At 39.7% G+C, this 19,968-nt stretch overlaps 1 protein-coding gene and 1 non-coding gene across 7 annotated transcripts; one reads left to right on the top strand and one right to left on the bottom strand.

Moving 5' to 3' along the window:
* Window positions 1-735: 735 nt before the first annotated feature.
* Window positions 736-842, top strand: LOC122068797. Its single transcript, XR_006137245.1, has one exon. It is a non-coding gene; the product is annotated as a small nucleolar RNA R71 (small nucleolar RNA).
* A 7,981-nt stretch (window positions 843-8,823) lies between these two features.
* Window positions 8,824-14,075, bottom strand: LOC122068790 (uncharacterized membrane protein At3g27390-like). 6 transcript variants are annotated; one of them, XM_042632695.1, is made up of 11 exons: window positions 13,667-14,075; window positions 13,368-13,554; window positions 13,156-13,264; window positions 12,540-12,732; window positions 11,833-11,963; window positions 11,002-11,290; window positions 10,718-10,824; window positions 10,435-10,573; window positions 9,837-10,029; window positions 9,286-9,529; window positions 8,824-9,213 (listed from the first exon to the last, which is right to left on the bottom strand). In XM_042632695.1, exons 2-11 carry the CDS (start codon window positions 13,459-13,461, stop codon window positions 9,063-9,065), a joined length of 1,650 nt encoding a protein of 549 aa, XP_042488629.1. In that variant the 5' UTR covers window positions 13,462-13,554; window positions 13,667-14,075; the 3' UTR covers window positions 8,824-9,062. The 6 variants fall into 6 exon arrangements, with proteins under 6 accessions (XP_042488629.1, XP_042488630.1, XP_042488626.1 ...); XM_042632696.1 differs by having other exon boundaries at window positions 8,824-9,529; window positions 12,540-12,628; window positions 12,719-12,732; XM_042632692.1 differs by having other exon boundaries at window positions 8,824-9,529; window positions 13,368-13,570.
* Window positions 14,076-19,968: the final 5,893 nt, after the last annotated feature.

The following is a 19,968-nucleotide window of genomic DNA, read 5'->3' as shown; positions in this document are numbered from 1 at the left end:
TGGGTAAGTTCTCTCGTAAGATTTGGATGGCTTGTCATAAGGAGGGCCATATTTTTTTTCAAGTCACTTATTCTACTTGCCTCTTCAGTGTTGATAAACCCAGGGGATTGCTGAAAAGATGATAGGAGAGGGGCCCTAGGAAAACTAGCATGAGGTCCTACATTTGACCTAAGAAAAGTATTTTGGAAAAAAAATTATTGTGCAAAGGGAGGCCTTTGGGGTCCAGGTTGACCTTGATTATGAAAATCGGAAGACCCTGCTTGGTTGCCCTGATTCCAAGAGAAATTTGAGTGATTTCTCCATCCTGGATTGTAGGTGTTACTATATAGATTATTCTGGTATAAGGCATTAACACTATCATTAAAAGTGCCTCCAGAGGTGTTGGGGCATTCTTCTATGACATATCTAGGAGATTGGCACCAAGCATAAATCTTAAGCAAATTGACTGATGATGGCTCTCTAGGAACAATAGCTTCAATCCTCTTAATTAAACTATCAAAATGGGCTACCTTGGGTACTATCCCATCCACAAAATATCCTTTTCTTTATATGGTTCTTTCACTCTCTTGGGTTTATTCTCACTCATGGGTTTTTTCAGCTAAGTCAAGTAAGAATTCCCATGCCTTTCCTTCATCTGTAAAGGATGTGAATCCCTTAGGGCACATAGACTCTATCATTTGTTTAGTTGGGTAATCAATACCCTCATAAATTATTTGATATAAATACTATAAGTCTAGGCCATGTTGAGGGCATTCTTGGAGTAGATCCTTGAATCTCTCAATAAGTTTGGAAAATGACTCACTAGGCTTTTGCCTAAACTGAAGGATATCACTTCTAAGCTTATTGGTCTTGTGAGTTGAGAAAAACTTCTTAAGGAAGGCAACTGTGAACTGTTCCCATAAGGTTATGGAATTTGCGGGTAACCTATACAACCACTTCTTAGCTTGGTCTTTTAATGCAAAAGTGATAAACCTAAGCTTAACAACATCATCAGAAAGCTGTTGGATCTTAATTAGAACACATACCTCTTCAAATTTCCTTAGAAATAGGTATGCATCCTCAGAGGTCAACCCATGGAAGTGGGGCAACATAGTGTTGTATTAAAATTTGAGTTCAAAATTATTGTCTTGGGCTTGTGGTAGAACTATTCAGGAGGGTTGTGCTATTCTAGCAGGGTAGAACCTATCTTTCAGAGATTTAGGTGAAGGGTTTTGATGTTGGTCTCCCATATTGAAAGGTTTTAAAGAGAGTAAATGTATAGGATCACTACTTGTTGGATCTCTTCTTTTTATCCGATTATTAGTATTACGTATCCACCTAACACTCATGCAATAGAAAACTACCCACAACTAGAGTAAGACAAGCACAAAAGAATGGATAGAAAAACTTTTTTTTTTATGATTTTTTTGATTTTTTTTTGGCTTTTTGGGAGCTTACCGGCAGGGATCCAGGGTTGCTTAGGTCAATTCCTAAGGTACTGCTACAGGGCGAAACCTGTCTTTATCATACTGTGAGGCATGGCGACCTCCACTAATACAACTATTATTGCAAGTTGTTCTTCTCAGGAATTCAATAAAAGAAAAGGAAAAACAAAACAAAGCAAACAAAGCACTCCAATTTACCAAAAGAAAACAAAAATAACATGGAACTGTCTCCCGACAACGACGCCAAAAACTTATTTGAGATTTTAAAATGTAACCGCAAGTGTACGGATCAGTGTAGCTACGGGTTGAACACAGGGAGAGCAGTCACTTTATTCTTTTGCTTTTTTTAATAATGTAAAAGTGAATCGATTAATGATTGTGATCTAATTCTAATTACCGTCCTAAACATATGTATCTAAAATAACGTCCTAACCATTCGTCATCTAAGAACTTAAACACGCAAGCCATGCAATTAAAATTAAATAAATAAATAACTAAAAATAAATACCCCACGCAATTAAAAAGAAATGAAGGAAAAAAATGTTGAAAAAAAAATAAAATAAAAGAAAGGAGATAAAGCTAGAGAGAGACTCACAAGTAGGTTTCTCTACTTAGCTCGAGGGATGCATATAATATGAGCTTCCCTACTTGACCAGAGAGTCACTCTTACAAGGGTTACTATACTTGGCTTTAGAGAAAGGGAGACAATTAAAATAAAAACAATAAAATGATGGTTCTATGGCTAGGAGGGGCAAAGCCAACATATACACTAGCCATGAACCTTGGGGGAAAGGGATAGCAATAATGTAACAACTGAAATTAAATCCTAAATTAAAAAAGAAAGGATAGTCATAAGAGGGAATGAGAGGGAGGAGAGAAGACTATTGAAGGAGCCTACTTACTTGAACTTCAACCCTTAAACTGAAAACTTGATCGATTTGAGATACTACTAGTACTAAAAACTAGATCTGGAATAAACCAAATCTAAAATTTCTAGTACTAGAGAAAACAAATGTGAAGAAAAAAAAATTGAACTTGAAAGACATGCTTCATAGCTTATTTTTGTCACCTAGAACTAAGCCTAGAACTAGAACTTGAAAATGACTTCAATTGTTTAAACAATAAAAAGAAAAGACTGAATAAAAAATAAAAGTGTTTGCATTAATTGAATAAAAAGATCTTACAAAAGTGTTTAAAGCATAAACCTAGAACTAGAGCTGGAGAAAGAGAAAATAGAGAAAGAGATAGAGCAACTAAGAAAAAACCCTAGAAGAAGAATGAAGTGCCTCCTCCCCTTGTATTAATTATATTATATAGAGAATGGGGGAGGGAAGCTAATGATTTTTGCTTCTAAAAAAAATATTTTTTGTTTATCTTGTTGATGAGGTGGAGGAGAGAGAAGAGAGAAAACGTGCGGAGAGAGATCTCCCACAGGAAATTCCATCCATGCCCTTGTCTTTTTTTTTTCTTCTTCTTTCCTATTTATTCTCTTTATTTTTTCTCTCTTCTTCAAACTTGCGTACAACCATCTTGGCCAACCTCTTTTAAGTGATGAGTAGGAGAAAAAAAAAGTTCTAAAAAAAACCTCAATAAAATGGCAGCTAAGAGGTTCGAACTTGAGACATCCTAATAAGCAAGGGATTTTGTACACCACAACTCACCAACTATGCTAGGTAGTTGTTGTTACCAAAAATGAATCTTCAATCACTTAAGGATGTGGTCCATTGATCCTTGTTGGCATTTGGAATACTCCTTATACCCTTGGGCCAACTGTAGATGCGCTGGTTCTACATCTCAGTTCAGTTTTGATTCATTATTCTTTTTCTACCACGAAAAGAATAATCACTTGTATTATTGACCAAACGAATGTGTACTTGCAATTGAACACATCCATCTTGCTCAGAATTTTATCCTCTTCGCAACCATGAAAAGAAATAAGATCTCTTTATTTGTAAAATTAGAGATATAGCGCCCGATAATTCTTAAGGCCTTGAAAATATAAAACCTACAAAAAGAGAGTAAAACCCAAGGTAGTTTTATTCTAAATATGTAAAATACATGTTTTACTACACTAGATTTCACACATAAATGTGCTCATCAGTTTCTCCCACCCAACATGGAGTCAAACAAAATTGCATGAGAAGCAAAGTTAACTTGGCGCTAGATGTCATCCTATAGCTACTAAAGTTAATTATTTACCTATGATGCTTACTTTAATTGTTTGAGATAAATGTATGCTTTATTACATACGATGATAATATAGTTTAAACTCATACGATGAATGTTTAGTTTACATACGATCATATGATGAATGTATGTAGGTACAATTATTTATTTGTGTTCCCCAATTCCCTCAATTCAAACCAAGTATGACATGGGGAACCCTAATAAGAGAGATTTCCATAGCCTCCCGTGGTCAATGAGTTTAGAGATTTCGTAAGCCAGCTCTGGCAGATGTCGATAGGATAATACCTATGATTGGTCAATGAGACAGTCAACACTCGTCTCCTATATGATAAGTAAAGGACATTATCAGTGAGAAGTGTATTGCGATAGTAGATACTAGCCCTTGATGTCATGATTCACTTCAAGACAACAAGTATACAATTGACCTGAGTATGTGTCAGCCGATAGGAATGAGCATGATACTTAGGCGGCCAAAAATATTAGATGTCTTCATAACAGACAGAATCAATCCAGTCAACCAATACGTGTACAATGAACTCTAATAGGCTAAGTTGTGCATGTAAGGGTAATTATTCTAATTTACATCTCAAAGCTTACGTGTGTGAGAAATCATTGATTGAGTTTCACCCACTTGTATTTAATGGCTTCTATCTTTGAATTAATTATACATCATCGCCTATTTTATCACTACTATCAGACTAGTTATTTTAATATAGACCCCTTCGCTGATCTAAATTGTTTGGACTAGACAAGATTATTTACTCTTGATTATATTTGTGCAAATTAATTTATCCTGAGAAAAAAATTGTCTTTCCCTAGTTGACTCTATGATGCAATTTAGAAACTACAAAGGACTATAGACATAATGAGATGCTAAAGAGATTTTCGATGAGTAAACTAATAATGCTCATTGGTCGTTAACTAAACTCTATCATATTATACAAGATGATTGAAGGTTTTCCAATTCTTGACCATATCATGATAATGATAGGTTACTATATAAGATTGAAAAATCCTTTAAGTTAGTCATGCATGTTCATTTTAATGCCTTAATCGTGCCACCTATTACATTTAATGTAAATGATGGAATTTGAGTTTTAAGAAAATCTAGGCAATAGTCATCGCGTTTACTATTTTCTCTTCATGTCTTGTGCCTAATGGCCAAAACAAGAAGAAGGGAAGAAAGCATGGGTAGGACCCATGAATTCAAGTATGAAGGGAAAGAATGATACAAAGAATTGTCAACTTTACTTACCAACTTTAAGAAAGTAGCTAAATGAAAGTATTCATAAAACACCTATCCTGTTTAAATATAGTGTGTTGGTATGACCTAACACCACATAATATGTGGACTTTGGTTCCTTCATGCATGTTTACAACCTTGTTGTATGGTTTAAATGTGATCAGTATGTTTCGTAAAATTTAAAAATCTTATAACCAGGATTGGAGTTGTTATCATCATGATGGCAATGAAAAATTTTATTTATGTGCTATTGTAGACTTCACACACATTTGATGCTTGTCATTGATTGTATACAGTTAATGAAACTTGTAAGTTGATGTAGGATAAATCTCCATATTGCTCGAAGGAAAATCCTATATCAACTTGTAAGTCATATTTATGAGGAAATATAGCCGAGTACAGGGGCGAAAATTTATTTGTGTTCGGAGTTGATCCATATTGATGTAGTCATTTGTGTTAGGGTTGATTCATACTAATGCAGGTGATCCAGTACATAATCTAACCCGACAAGTGTTAGCTCGGTATAAGTGTTAACTCTTGATTAGATCAAGTGGGTGTATTTATCGGATATTTTTTGAATTTCCTAAAACATTATAAAATATCTAATTGAGATGTCCAGAGACATCATATTGTATAATATGGTGAAAAGTCTGAATCTAACATTAACAAGGTTCAATAGTTGTTTTATTGGTATTGTACTTTTGAAATAATAGTAACCATTTTGAATAAGAATCCTTTTACATTTGTACTTAATGAGTGTAGACTCCCAGTTTTGTCATCCTCCCCCAGCTATAATGACTTTTGGATCGTGGGCACGGCCTCTCACTTCCAATCAACAATGATGACAACTAACTGAGATGATCCAACCCCAAAACACTCCTTTTACATCCAAAACCATAAAAACCCTAAAACTGGAGAAAAAAGGGGTCCAATTATGGCATCATATATATGAAGGAATTTGGTCCAAAATGACCATACAAATGAATAGTGCTTGAAATCATGATTCCAACGATATAAGGTATGACAAAATTAGACCATCGAATCTCTCGTATTCATTCCCAAAAACAACTTTCCGATTGGGATCCATTCCCACGGCCCCCGCCATCACCTCTGCTGCCCCGCTAGACCCGCGTGGCCCCATGACCCCTATGGTCTTGCCAGGAACCCCCTAGGGCCCTGTCAGCAGCCCCAACTGCCCCGCCAGGACCCCTACAACCCCTCGACTTTTTTGGTGTAAAAATCAAATTTTCACCCCCTTAGGATCAGAAAATCTATAAATAGGCCCCTTTTCACCTTCCAAAAACACATTTGATTGGTATACCTATCCCCTCCCCTGGGTGAGTGAATTCCATCTCCCTTTTGCCCTTGTTGGCCCCCTTCTAGCCCTTGTTGGTCCCCTTCTTGCCGTTGTTGGCACCCCTCTAGCCCCTTCCCTTGGCTAGCTTAGCCCCCTCTAGCCCCTACCCTTGGCTTGCCAAGCCCTTCCTTAGCCCTCCCTAGCCAAAGCTCTGCCAAAGTGCTGCCCAACCCTTAGCCTTTTAGTAAGCCTTCCCCAGCCGAAGCTCTACCGAAGTGCCACCCAAGCCTTAGCCTTTTAGTAGCCTTCCCTAGCCGGAGCTCTACAGAAATGATGCCCAAGCCTTAGCCTTTTAGTAGTCTTCCTTAGATGAAGCTTTGCCGAAATACCACCTAAGCCTTCCCTAGTTGAAGCTTTGCCAAAGTTCCGTCAGAATACGAGCTTGGGAATCACTCTTCCCTAGCCAAACCTCTGTCCAAATATCTGAAGACCGTTACAATCAGCATCTCTAAAGAAAGGAAGTTGAAGGCCAAAGCCACCCTCCCCTGAGCCAGGAGAACCCCTAAAAAGGTCCATATCCATTCCAATTGAGGCCCACCCCTGTTGACCCGAAACAAGGGTTAAGCTTAGGTATAATCACTCACCCGAACTAGCATACTGTAGACCTTTTATTGACCTTGTGTTAGTGTACATATGTAATTACTTTTTGTTAGTGTATATATATGTAAATAATTTAGCCACGCATGCGGTATAGGAATAATCGTGGAAAATGTTCGTTCTCAAGCATCTAATAGGAGGATCAATCGAATCGGGTAGATTGAGTGCCTAACACCTTCCCAATTTTACAACCTGGCACTTATCCTGTTCTCTGGACCAGACCAACTTCTGGGCCCTCTTCTTAGGAATTGGACCCACCCCGGGTCCTAGGTGGCAACTCCAAACCCCCTTTGCATGATCCTAATCCCTCATATTGGACCATCATCAACCCCCACCCCAGGAGGGTATATCTCCAAACCATTCCTCAAGAGAGAGAGAGCGAAGCCCTGTGACATAGGTCCCCATGTATCTCTGAGCGGGGATGCGGTGGTGCGGGGCCTACAGAGGCAAACACACCAAGAGAGAGATAGAGAGAGGAGAGAGGGCCCAAATCCCCCAAAGATTTCCGGCCGCTACCTTCACAATGAATTTTTTGAATAATGGAATGGGTGAAAAACTATTCTACGATTTCTTAAGGTATAAGGACTATATAGCTTACATGCGAAAGCGATTGTCAAATGAGATGGAATTCAATTTAGGAAGATGCTATTTCTTTGGGACACCTAATAAACAACATAAGGTTTCATAATCCTATTGAATATTTGATTGAATTTTTCTTAATAGAATTGTATCAAATTATGATATGGTTCTGGGGAATATAGAATAGTTCTATTGTACTAGCTAAACTAATATTTCTTACTCCCAAGTTTTGTGGAACATTCTTGAATGTCTCAATATCATAGGAGTATGATTAAACTTCTTACGTGTCATAATTTCCTTCAGAAAGAGGATGACTATGTAGAAAAGTTCTACAAATGAATATGGTTCTTCACAATCAAACAGACTTTCGTTGAAGCTACATAGGATGTAGACATAGGAATAATAGAAGATTAATGCTTTATAATTGTCTCTTTACATTCTTATCAATTTTAGATTTTTATTCATTCAATATATAGTAAACCCATTGGAATTGAGTGGATTTGTATAAATATGAAAGATTAGATTGAGAGAAAGGGAAAATTCAAACTAACACATAGAGCTAGTATATAGAGCTAAAGCCTCTTACCCCAGACGTGGACCAGCCTAGTAGGACACCTGTGGGCTCAGGTTTGTCAAACCAATCTTTCAATGAAGGAGCTTGCTTCCCTAATATTGCAAAACCTGGAAAAGCGGGACGATTAGCTACTTTACATCTCTCCTTATACTCCTGCCGGTTAAGGACCTTAGGCTAGCGTGATTCTTTCTCATAAGCTCAAGCGAACTCATTCCCACGTTCGTTAGCTGCAGAGGTAGAAATGACAATGACTTCCCGGTTGGTCACTTTGGAAGGTATCTCTAGTTATCTTTTACCCCTTTTAATGGCTGATTGCATTAACAACATAGATTTTTTTTTTCTAACGATGAATATCTAGGCCTTTGGCCTGAGTAATCCCACAGACCCATACTAACCCCACAACTGTATGGACCAGGTCATACCGGGGTTGAATGAGAACCATTTAACCTTCACTGAAGGCAGTGAAGAGCACTAAACACCCCCGTGTGAGTGACCCAAGGTGTACCTAGTGGGAGTCGAACTCAGGACGTCCGGGTTTATGGCTCGTACCAAGTTCGTTGCTCACCAACTGCGCTAATCCCTTGGGTTGCGTCAACAACATAGATAGCAACGATGTATTAACATAGTTTTTGTTTCAGTTAAATTAGTTTTCTTTTGATACGTGTTATAATTCATTGGTTTTAATGCTTTTACCCCAAGGAGATGAATTAAAAGAGAAAAATTGGAGCTTCAACTGTCTCATTTATGGTCTACTGGAATTTCTTCTATTCCATTTCTGCTCCAAAAAAAGGTGATCTAACCAGCTGAATTGTGTCTATTCCATTTCACCAATTCAATTTGCCACTAGAAACACAAACTAAAATTCTCATGAATGTACTTATTGATGACTTGGAAGAAATGAAATCTTTTACCCATAGCTTCAAATCACTATGATGGAATTTAGTAGAAACAGTTAAGAGGAGATTATTTTTTCTACAAATAGTGGAGGGGGGAACAAATAAGACGCTGTAAAGCTGTTTCTATGCTGTATTCTTGCATTTGAAGCCTTCCCCACCTCATCATGGAGCTTTGAGGGAACTTCGAGCCAAATGAAAAGGGATACTAAAGAGCTACTTCTATATCCTCACTACTCCCTGCCAAATCAGTTGACTCCGACCTTTGTTTTGCTGCTTGTACTAATGCTTTAACCACATCATGGTATCGTCGTCGAAAGGTTGGCAGCCTCGAGATAGCAAGACAAAAGCCATGCAATCTAAAACAGAAATCTCTCATTTCCCTAACAACCTGAAAATGAGAGAGAGAGAGAGAGAGAGAGAGAGAGTACCGTCTACTTATAGCTTGCAATTGAGCACTTCTGCTCTCATCATTTGGAGGAACTCCACCATTCTTCCAAGCTTCTATCCGCTTCATATCACTACAGTAGAGAGTCAATTTATGAAGATACAATTCTTCAGATTCTAGTAACATCAAACTCTTTATCTGCTCTTTCATGGAAGACATTGGCTCAAACATCCAGTCAAAAACTCTTCCCTCAGGCCTATTCGCACTTGTCAATTCAACATTATCACCTGAAAAAAAAACAAGAATATCAAATGGAGAGATTTGATAACCTACTGATGTTTATGTAAACAAAGTATATTGTGGCATCTAGAGTCCTAGCAACAGCATGCAAATAAATGATCCCGAACATTGGTTAGGATCTTATAAATGTAGATATTATTATACATCTAACTGGTGCATACTGATGCATACTGATGCATTGACCCATGATGTATGGTAATTACAATCTCCACTCTATGCATTTAACCATGAAATAGAGGGGAAAAAAAAAAAATTAGAAGAAAAAGAAAAACAGTAGTAAGCAGCTCTGCATACGCATGAGAAAGCCCTCGAAGCCACTCTTAATAGAGCGAAGAAAGCACAGCAGAAATACATATGCAGGAATTCCATTGTTAACAATCTGGTTTTTTGAATGTTTCCATGCCTCTAGGTCCTGCATCCCAATTGCTCCATCTCTTATAAGCTCTTTTCCAGTGTGCTCGCATGCTTGGAAGAAGTTATCCCATATCTGACGCACACATGGGAAACAAAATCCCACCCATTAGGAATAGTATAGAGTAAGTCATATGAATAAGAAGTAAAAGCCAGAAAAGAAATAAGAATTTTCGGAAAAATCAGATCAGGGGAAAAGAATAAAAAAAATACCTACAAGATGAATATATAACATATATATTGGCAACAACATCCCATCCATTAGGAATAGTAGACTACAAAGTAAGTATTGACAAAGAAAGGCTAATTTATGGCTAGAACATATGTCAATATAATAGAAATTTAAAGAGTTTGACAATTCCTTTTAATGAATAAAAAAGTAAAATACTAGAAAAGAAACTGTCATTATAGAAAGAAGCAATTAAAATAAAATACCTACAAGTTGAATATATAGCATACACATTGTTTATGTTATGCTTACCACCACAGGCTTCAATGCCATCAATTTCTTGTAGGGTCCCTGTACTGGATGTTTCTTAGTTTGAGCAGCCGCAGGCTTTTCTGGTGTCTTTATGGGAAACGGCAACTGGCTAGAACCAACTGTCTTGTGATACTCAGGTCTGGCTGCCCACATGAACAGAGGCTATAACCTTTATCACCGAATTACTTAAATGACACCCAATTTATATGCCAATGGATGTAATAGTTAGAAAGAGCAGAAATATTAATACAATTTATGACTAAAAAGTTCACCATTTACATACCTTGGAAAGCAGGACCCTTCACGCAGGCAGAGGAGATCATTCGTGTACTCATCAAACATGGACACCATAGCAAAAGCATAGAGTACTCCTTGCTTTGTGGAACTTTCCTGACATCCAAAACACATAGTAAATGTTATAAACACAATGGATAAGATACAATCTTTCTATTGAAATATAAAAGACAGAAAATAAAAACTGAATAGCAATATGGGACACAATCATGAGAAAGATGTTCATCACTTGCCAAAAGAGAGAGAGGAGCATTGAAAGATTAATAAGTCTACCTGATATGCAACAGCAGCAGCATAACAGCCAAGAAAGAAGCTGGAAATAATTCCAGCTAAAGTAGATAAGCAAACTGCAGCTGGCCATAACAGAATTGAAAGACCAGCAAAGGGAACACAAACTGTTTCCAAGAAGGGACCCTCACTTCCAATGAGATCTTGGACCAATCTCTGCCATCCTCTTAATAACATCATTGGAGCTTTATAAATCACAATAATGCTAATAATAGGCACATCAATTAGTACCCCTAAAATTCCAGCCAATATGCATGTTGGTAGTAGAGTGACCCTACAATAACAAAAGAGGTCAGATTTGTCACCAGGATGATGAATCAGGTTTAGAGGCTACACGTATCAATTAGTTACATTCATGAAATATCCGAAACGGACCTTATACTACATGCCCACATATATTCTTTGTAAAATGAGTTTTTAAATAATTAAATGAACCAAAAAATATCAAATGCAATGTAAAAAAGTTTTAATCGAACAAGAGCATTTTCTTCCCTTGAATATTGTGTTGTAGACTATTGTAAATACTTAAGCAGCAGAACAAGCTTTAAGACATCCATTTTAAATCCTACAATATATTCTAACTTCCTAACATTTGCCAAGAGAAATTATAAAAGACAGAACACGAAGTTCTTTTAAATTACAAAAGACCATCTAACTATATTTACTGCAAAATAATCCAGTTTTTTTACAGCTCATTCAAATAAAATGAGCCAGGAAAAGATAATTAGCTCATGCAAGTTCTTCATGTACCTTGACACATATTAAACCTTTAAACAAAGAAGAAAGAAATAAGATGTAATTGTTTATGGACAGTACTTGATCTCTATTGGCGTCTCACTTCTGGACTCCAGCAAGCTATCCATCACTGAGAAGTATGAATGAAAGGAAACATCAGTGAAATCACGTACTATGGTGCATCCCCCCAAAATGGTGTCCCAAGTACCATCCTGCAGATGTAAGATTGAAAACTTTAAATGTTTCCATCTTCCAATATAGAAAGAAGTGAGCCAGAAAAGGAACCAAAAAAAGGAAGAGAAATTAATAAGAAAAAGAGGTTCTTTGCGTTGCTCAAAATGGATTGGTCTCAAGTAACCACATATTTATTGCCACATGGCAGGTCAAACACGATTAAAATTTAGAACACAGGTAGAACTGAACATCCTCAGTTCACATGTCAAGTTTCAGTCCAAACAGAATTAACAAAACAATCACAAGATAGAAATATGAAAAATCCATGACTGGGTAGTTTACGTGAGATGAGAATACACGGACAGCTAAAAAATACATGGGAAAGGCAAATGATTGAAATTTGACATGTGGAAATTTCGCAATATTTTCTATATATCCAATATTAAGAATTTCCATGTCACCTTCTAATAGGAAATACTATCTGTGTAGACCATGGATATCAATCAGGTCTAACAGACCAAGAAATCTTTTGAATATTGTCTATCCAACATTGATTTTTATTTTGATTTGGTTTAATCACTAGAGAATGTCATAATATAAAAACATGAAATTACCTTGAAACAACTTACGAACTTGTTTTCCACACCTTCAGCTATAGCCTCAAATGTTGCCATCAAAGGCCAAAAGAACCCATACCCGAAACCTGTAAGCATGCTTCCTAGTATACCGATGAGTAGCCATAAACTTAATGGGATGATAAATATTAGAAGCAATAAGAATTTCATAAATATACCGAATTTCCTCGTTCTGCTCAGAATCAAACAATGAAAAAAAAAAAGAGGAATTGTCAGATATCATCTTCTTTTCCACAAACTACTAAACGAAAGAAAGAAACTGAAAAAAAAAAAAAAAAAAAAAGAATTTGGAAAGAAACAAAAATTACTTGTTGACAATTTTTTCACTGTTTGTAAAATATAAATATGCCAGGAAATGTGTCCCATAATCTTGCATTTTAGAACAAAGCCAAAGTTTGGGGAAAATTGTCCTCCCAATTTGGAGTAAATTTTATGAAACCAAAATCTAGGAAATAAGCTGACCAAAAAAAACATTTTCAACATTCGTTCCCCCACCCAAATTTATAGGGAAAAACAAGAAATTCAATTTTCAAGGAATTAAGTGGAACCAAACAAGGACTACGAAAAGAATCACAGAAATTCCAAAAACACTTACTTTCCTATACAGTAGTAAGTCCAAATCGCATGTAGAGGCCATAACCCAATAATAACTGCAGAATTTCCAAACGATACCAAAAGGAACACAAACGGGCCAACAAGAGCCGCTGCGTATTTTATTGGATTGGTCAAATCAGAGAACAACAACAACAACAACAAACGATAGGTGTAAATAGGGTACAGAAAATGAAATGGAGAAAAAGGAAGAACCTTTTATAATTCCAAGAGTTATCAAAAGCACAAAAATGGGGAAGAAGGCGAGGAAGTTCCATAGATGACCACGAAACCTTTTACGAGTTTCCATCTTCAGAATCTTTTGTTCCCTTATTTCCAACTTTGACTTCACTGCAAATCGTTGAAGATGAAGAAATGTTCAAGGACATAGGGACGCAACTCCCTGCATTTTCCAACGACTGAAATTCACTAGTAGTGTTCAAATATATTTCTGTTGAGATATAAGAAGGTAAAGAAGATTAGGGTTTTGAGGATTATGGAGAACGTAAACGAACCTGGCTACAGAATCATAGAAGAGCACTGGGAGCTCAACAAGTAAGTGTTGCATGGGGGAAAACAAAATAAAATAAAATAAAATAAAAAAATGTTTGTTCTTCGTTCAGATACGGAGGCAAGGCAATGCCTACATTTGGAAGCAAAGAATTTTGTTCCCTTATCTTCTTCTCTGCCTGCCATTCATCTGGACATTCTGCGGTGCCTTCCAACTTTTCCAAGCAAACCCTATTGTTTTTGCCCTTTTTTCTGTCTGAAGCTTTTGTCTTGGTTTGCTGTTAAACAATTTGAAAAATGAGTGACAGAGGAATCAGAATAGAAGAAACTTTTTTCCAAGCAAACCCTTTTTTTTCATGGACACTGCTTTGCTTCGCTTCTGCTTCTGCTTCTGCTTCTGCTTCTGGCTAAAGAAGAAACTTTCTATTTTTTGCGCGTATCCACATGGATTCAAGGTTTTAAAACTCGGATCGGTCTCAACTGATACCGACATGGATCAAATCGGTATCGGATTAGATCCGACAGATTTACCCTTTTCTTTAAAAAATTTAGATTTCTAACCATTTTGCCCTTTTAACTTATCAGTGGACAGATATGAATTGGATCGGATAAGTATTGGATCGGCATCAGAGGAATCCAATCAGGCGATCTTCACTTAAGATCTGATTTTTAAAACTATACTCCTATTGAAATCTGTACAAGCACAATGCCAACTAATTGGGATCTCTATCCAACAGTGCCCTCATGTCCACTCCAAACCACCTCTTCCTTTGGATCTCCCTCCGTAGCTTTTCTATGGAAAATGTTGTATGTATTTCAATTATGTTAAAAGAAAGCATTCACTTGAAAATATTCATACCAATTACAATTTTGTAGATATCTTCACCAAACCGATCACTATGACGAAGTTCAAGCTTTCGTTGGACATGATTAATGTTACAACTGAGAGTGAGGGTTGCACCAATTTAATGCCGAATTGCAATTCCATACCTTTCTAGATATGGGGATGAAGACATTTACAAACTATCTTCATGGGAGCTTTACAGAATCCAAGTCAAGGTGGAGATTGTTGAGAATTGATGCCTTATAATCTGGGGATTGTGTTGTGGGCTGTGTTGCTGCTAAGAATCTGGACAAGGTTGAACGTCGGCGCTGCAAAATCATAAAAGGCAGAGGCCTGGAGGTGGCTCCAGAATTAGTCATTCGACGCCCAAGTTAGAGACCCGCACAACAAAATTCAGAGAGTAATGGTGAGTCAGTGAACTTACCTTCAACTTCCTTTTGGGCTCCTTCTCATAGAGTTGAGTCCCGTAGAGTCCTACTAGGAAACGTCCTTCTGCTCTTGATGAACTTGGGGCGGATGGGGAGGACTCCATCCTTTATGTTTTTCTTCCTTCGTGGGGAATATTCTTTTTTCGGGTATTATCCCCCTTTAGGTAGATAGAGCCCTATTACGACTCTGCTACCCGAAGAGGACTCCAGTCTCATTATTATCCTGGTATCCAAAGTTCGTGGTTAGATGTGGCGTTCTGGATATCCCCTATAATTACGTGCCACGTGTCCATATTTTACTGGGCGGTTAATTTAAACGTATCAGAAGCCCCCTTACTGCCTCTAAAAAGTCCTTCTAAAGGGAGTAACAACGCTTTTATTCTGGTCTTCATCTTTTTTTTTTTTTTTTGGTCCTTCGGCCTTCTTCATTCGCCTTTGTCTTGGATCCTTCAGCCTAGGGTGCTTGACCCTAGCCTGAGCCCCTAACCGAGGAAGGACCCTTCGTTCAGGTCTGCTCAACGTTGGTTTGAACCCCCAAATCGAGGGAGGACCCTTTGGTTAGTTTTGCTCGGCCTTGGCCTGAGTCCCCAACTGAGGGTGGACCCTTCAGTCAGGTCTGCTTGGCCTTGACTTGAGCCCCCAATTTAGGGAGGTCCTTTCGGTCAGGTCCGCTCGGCCTTGGCCTGAGCCCCCAACCAAAGGTGGACCCTTAGGTCAGGTCTACTCGGCCTTGGCCTGAGCCCCCAACCAAGAGAGATAAAGCAGAAGGTTATACCTTTCCTTTAACTTCACTCGTGTGTTTGACTAGAGTGGGCCTCAGGAATCCCACCTAATGATGTGTCATTGTCATTAATGCTCTAGGGTAGTCGGACTGCCGCCCCTTTGTTTATAAAAGGGGGCCTTCCCCTCCATTTTTTGGCACTTTTCTCTCTAGTTTCATAGAGCTATTGCCTTCGGCTGTCCCTCTTCTTATCATCCTTCAGTTTTCCAACTTGTTTCCTTCGGTTTCATAAGTAAGTGTCATGCATTCCTTAGGTAGTGGTATTTAATCCTCCGAACGGATGATGTCTAACCGTACGGGTCGCAGTCTTGGGGGCATTCAAGGGATGTCTTTGGATTCGTCCCCTGACTCTCCCTCCTCATGGGATTCTTCTTCCATTGCCACCCCTTGAGATTCTAAAGGTGGTTCGACCAATGAGGACTTTAGGGAGAGGGTTTTTGAATCCAGAGCCCAGAATAATGATGCAATGGAGGTAGAGGCCAGGGACATCGCATCTACCATGACCAAGGCCGAACTTCGGGAGTTGAGGGCCTCCTGTGGGATCCCTAATACGTTTGTCCTTCGGGTCCCAAAGCCTATAGATAGGGCTAGTTATGGGAACCTCAGGGAACTATGTTTCTACAAAGAGGCCTTCAAAGCTGGCCTTCGGCTCCCCCCTTTCACCCCTTCTTCACTCTAGTGTTTCAGCACTATGGGATTTGCCCCACTCAGCTGACTATGAATGGGTGGTGACAGATCCTTAGTTTCATCGCCTTCTTCTCTCGGGTTCGGAGGCCCCTCTCCCTTCCTCTCTTTGTCAAATGTCTCTTCCTCCATGCTAGCAAGGGGGACTTGGGCTAGTACTACTTCAGCCCTCGGAAGGACATCAAGCTACTGAAGGGGTATCCTTTGTCGATCCACTGTTGGAAGTTTAAGTACTTTGTGAGGTCATCGGAGGGGTTTCCCTTTGGTACCTTCTAGGACCTCCCAGACTTGAAGACAGTGAACTTCGTGCCTTCCCTCTTCGGGACAGATGCAAAGTCATTAGAGATGGCTAAGAATAAAGTACGATGTCCCCCTATCGAGTTCGATAGCCTCCAAATGGACATTGTCCTATTCAGATTTAGGCTTAGCCCGGGTGAGTCCTAGGCCTACCCGAATTTGTTATTTCTTCGGTTGTTCGTCTTTCGTACTGACTTATATTGCTTCCATTGTAGTACAACTCACTAGGGCTGAGATCAAGGTGGCGACAGCCAAAAGGCAAGCCAAGGAGAAGGAGGAGCAGCTCCAGAGGTAGTAAGAGAAGAAGAAGACAAGAGGAGGGCTCTGACCTCCGAACCTCCTGCGAAGAAGAATAAGGCTAAGGTTGATGACCCTACCTCCGATGCTATCCAGGCCCTTGCCACTCCGAGTCTCAGTGTGTCGACTCCAACCGTGGTTCCCACTAAGGCCAACTACCGATGCCCCAGAGTGACCCATTGTCGAATCATGGTCGGATTCATTCTGAGGTGGTTTGTTAAGGAGGATGACTCCTATGCCATTGGGCGAGCAACACGGGAGCTAGTGTAGAAAGGCAGGCTTTTGAAGGACGCCACTGACATCCAGGACCAGGGGCCTCGGCTATGGTACCTAGTACCTGCATCTTTATGGCAGGGGTAATCCTTCGTCCTTCTTACTTTATCCTTTTCTTTTCTTTTTTGTTTCTTTAAAAAATGACTAAGTGTGGGCATATTTCATAGGCCAACAATCACGTCGCCCAACTTACCATCCGTGCCAAGGCTTTGGCTAGAGACCTCGAGTAGTCTGAACGTGAGTGGTTGACCATCAATAATGAGCGCACCGTCCTTAAGAAGGTGGAGCACCTGGAGATTGAGCTCGATTGGGCTCGTCGAGAGTACGAACGTAAGTTGTCGGAGCTGAAAGTGCAAGTTACGAAAAAGCTTTAGGACGTCGAGGCCCAAGGGGTTGAGAGGTACAGGTAGGAGGTGACCTGTGTAGCTGCCCTGGGATACATCATGGGGGCCACCGTGGTTCGAGATTGGATACTCAAGCACCACCCAGAAATCTCTTTCGAAGGAAATGGTCTTATCTTCGAAAATGAGGGAGGTGAGCTGGCTCTAGTTATTACTGATGTAGTAGTTGACGAGGAAGGCAGCGACGGGGATGGGTTCATTAGACTCATGAAGTCCATCCTACCCCTGACCATGGTAGCTCCAACCGAGATGTCCCTGTCTATGCTGACGAAGAGACCAACCTGTCAGCTGAAGTTTTGTGAGGGTCCCTCCTTTTTGTAGCCATCATAATGTTTTTTTCACCCTTTGGGCCTCTTTTGTTATGTAACTAAGGCCATCGGCCTTCTTCTTGTACTTTCCCGTTTAGGGCTTCTATTTTAAATAAAGGATCCTTTGTGTTTCAACTTCTCTCGCTCCTTTAGTGTTTTTTTTTTTATGATCAAGTCTTCACTCAAATTCCGAAGGTAAACACTTAGTGTATTTCACATGTTGATCTTGTCTTCACCCAAAAGCCGAAGGCAAACACTTAGTGTATTTCACAAGTTGACCGCCCCTTGACTTGGTATCTGACAGTCGAAGCCCGAAGGCCAATACTTGGTTAGTATTTTCTTCTTAGAGAAGCTTTTGACTGAAGCCCAAAGGCCAATACTTGGTTAGTATTTGGGCCTTATAAATGGGGGTGCTCACCGTTGGGTTAATTGTTTGAGGTTGTGCCTTCAATCAAGTTGGCTTGCTTCGGCTCCGAGCTTTCAGCTGGGGGTAGGTCCTTTGGTCAGGTTTGCTTGATGTTGGTTAGAGCCCCTAACCACGGGATGACCCTTCGGTCAGGTTTGCTCAGCCTTAGCCTGAGCCCCCAACCGAGGGTAGGTCTTTCGGTCAAGTCTTCTCGGCCTTAGCCTGATCCCCCAATCGAGGGAAGACCCTTCCGTTGATGCCTTTGGATTTTTGGTTCTTTGAATAGTGTATTGTCATATGAGACTAGTTTGCTGTGAATCAGATTTTTATAAAATCCTCTGAAAGATTCGGGGAAGAAGAACTACAAACTCTAAAATTGGAAGTCCTACTCCCGAAAAATGATAAAGTACTGAATGAAAAAAATGCTGAAACTAAAAATGCTACAACAACTGATAGAATTTCCTCAAATTTTTTGAATTCCATGATCGGGGAACCCTCTCTCCCCCCATAGTCTCCAGGTGATAAGAGTTAGGTCGTATCACCCTAGAGACTCTATAGGGTCCTACCCAGTTGGGTGCCAGTTTTCCTTGGTTCCTCGGGTCTGATATTTTTGCTCTTTGCAATACGAGGTCTCCGACCTTGAACTCACTCCTTTGCACTTTGGAGTTGTAATGCCTTTGCTTCTTTCTACTGGTAAGCTGCGATTCTTTCCTGCGAGCCTTCCTGTACCTCATACAGTAGGTCTAAGTTTTTTCGAAGGCCTTTATTATTTAAGCCTTCAACATAATATTGGACCCTGTGGGTCATGACTCCAATCTCCACCGGGAGTACAACTTCTGTGCGCAAGTTAGAGTGAAAGGAGTCTCTCCCATTGCTTACCTTTCTGTTGTTAGGTATGCCCAAAGGATGTTGTGCAGTTCATCTACACATAGCCCCTTGGCATCGTCTAGCCTCTTTTTATTCCCTGTAGCAGTGTCTGATTTGTCACCTCTATTAGCCCATTAGGTGGGGGTAATCGACAGATGTCTTTCTGTGCTCAATGTTGAGGGCTTCACAGAATGCTCCGAAAGTAGGGTTTACGAATTGAGTCCCATTGTCAGTTACTACCACTCTGTGTATTCCAAACCAATAGACCAATGCTCTTTGGAAAAAGTCCTAGATGTTCTTCTCCGTTATTGTGGCTAATGCTTCTGCCTCTGCCCATTTTGTGAAGTATTCGACTGTTACCACTACGAACTTCCTCTGTCATGTCGCTAGTGGGAATGACCCCAAGTTGTCCATTCCCCACATAGTGAAGGATACTGGGATGGATAAGGGAGACAGTTCGGTGGAGTGTTGTCGAGGCACTGGTGCATACATCTGGCATCTCAAACACTTCTTGACTAATTCTTTGGTGTCTTTCCTCATTGTTGGCCAGAAGAGGCCTTGTCACAACACCTTATGGGCCAAGGCCCGGGCACCTAAGTGTTGCCCATAGATTCCTTCATGCACCCCCTTGAATACGTATTCTGCATTGGTGGGGTCAAGGTACTTGAGGTAGGGCATTGTGAACCCTATCTTGTATAATGGCTCGCCATCTAACAAAAAG

Source organism: Macadamia integrifolia, unplaced genomic scaffold, assembly GCF_013358625.1.
Source record: "Macadamia integrifolia cultivar HAES 741 unplaced genomic scaffold, SCU_Mint_v3 scaffold459, whole genome shotgun sequence".
Classification (NCBI taxonomy): domain Eukaryota; kingdom Viridiplantae; phylum Streptophyta; class Magnoliopsida; order Proteales; family Proteaceae; genus Macadamia; species Macadamia integrifolia.
This window is presented reverse-complemented; position numbering and strand designations above follow the sequence as displayed.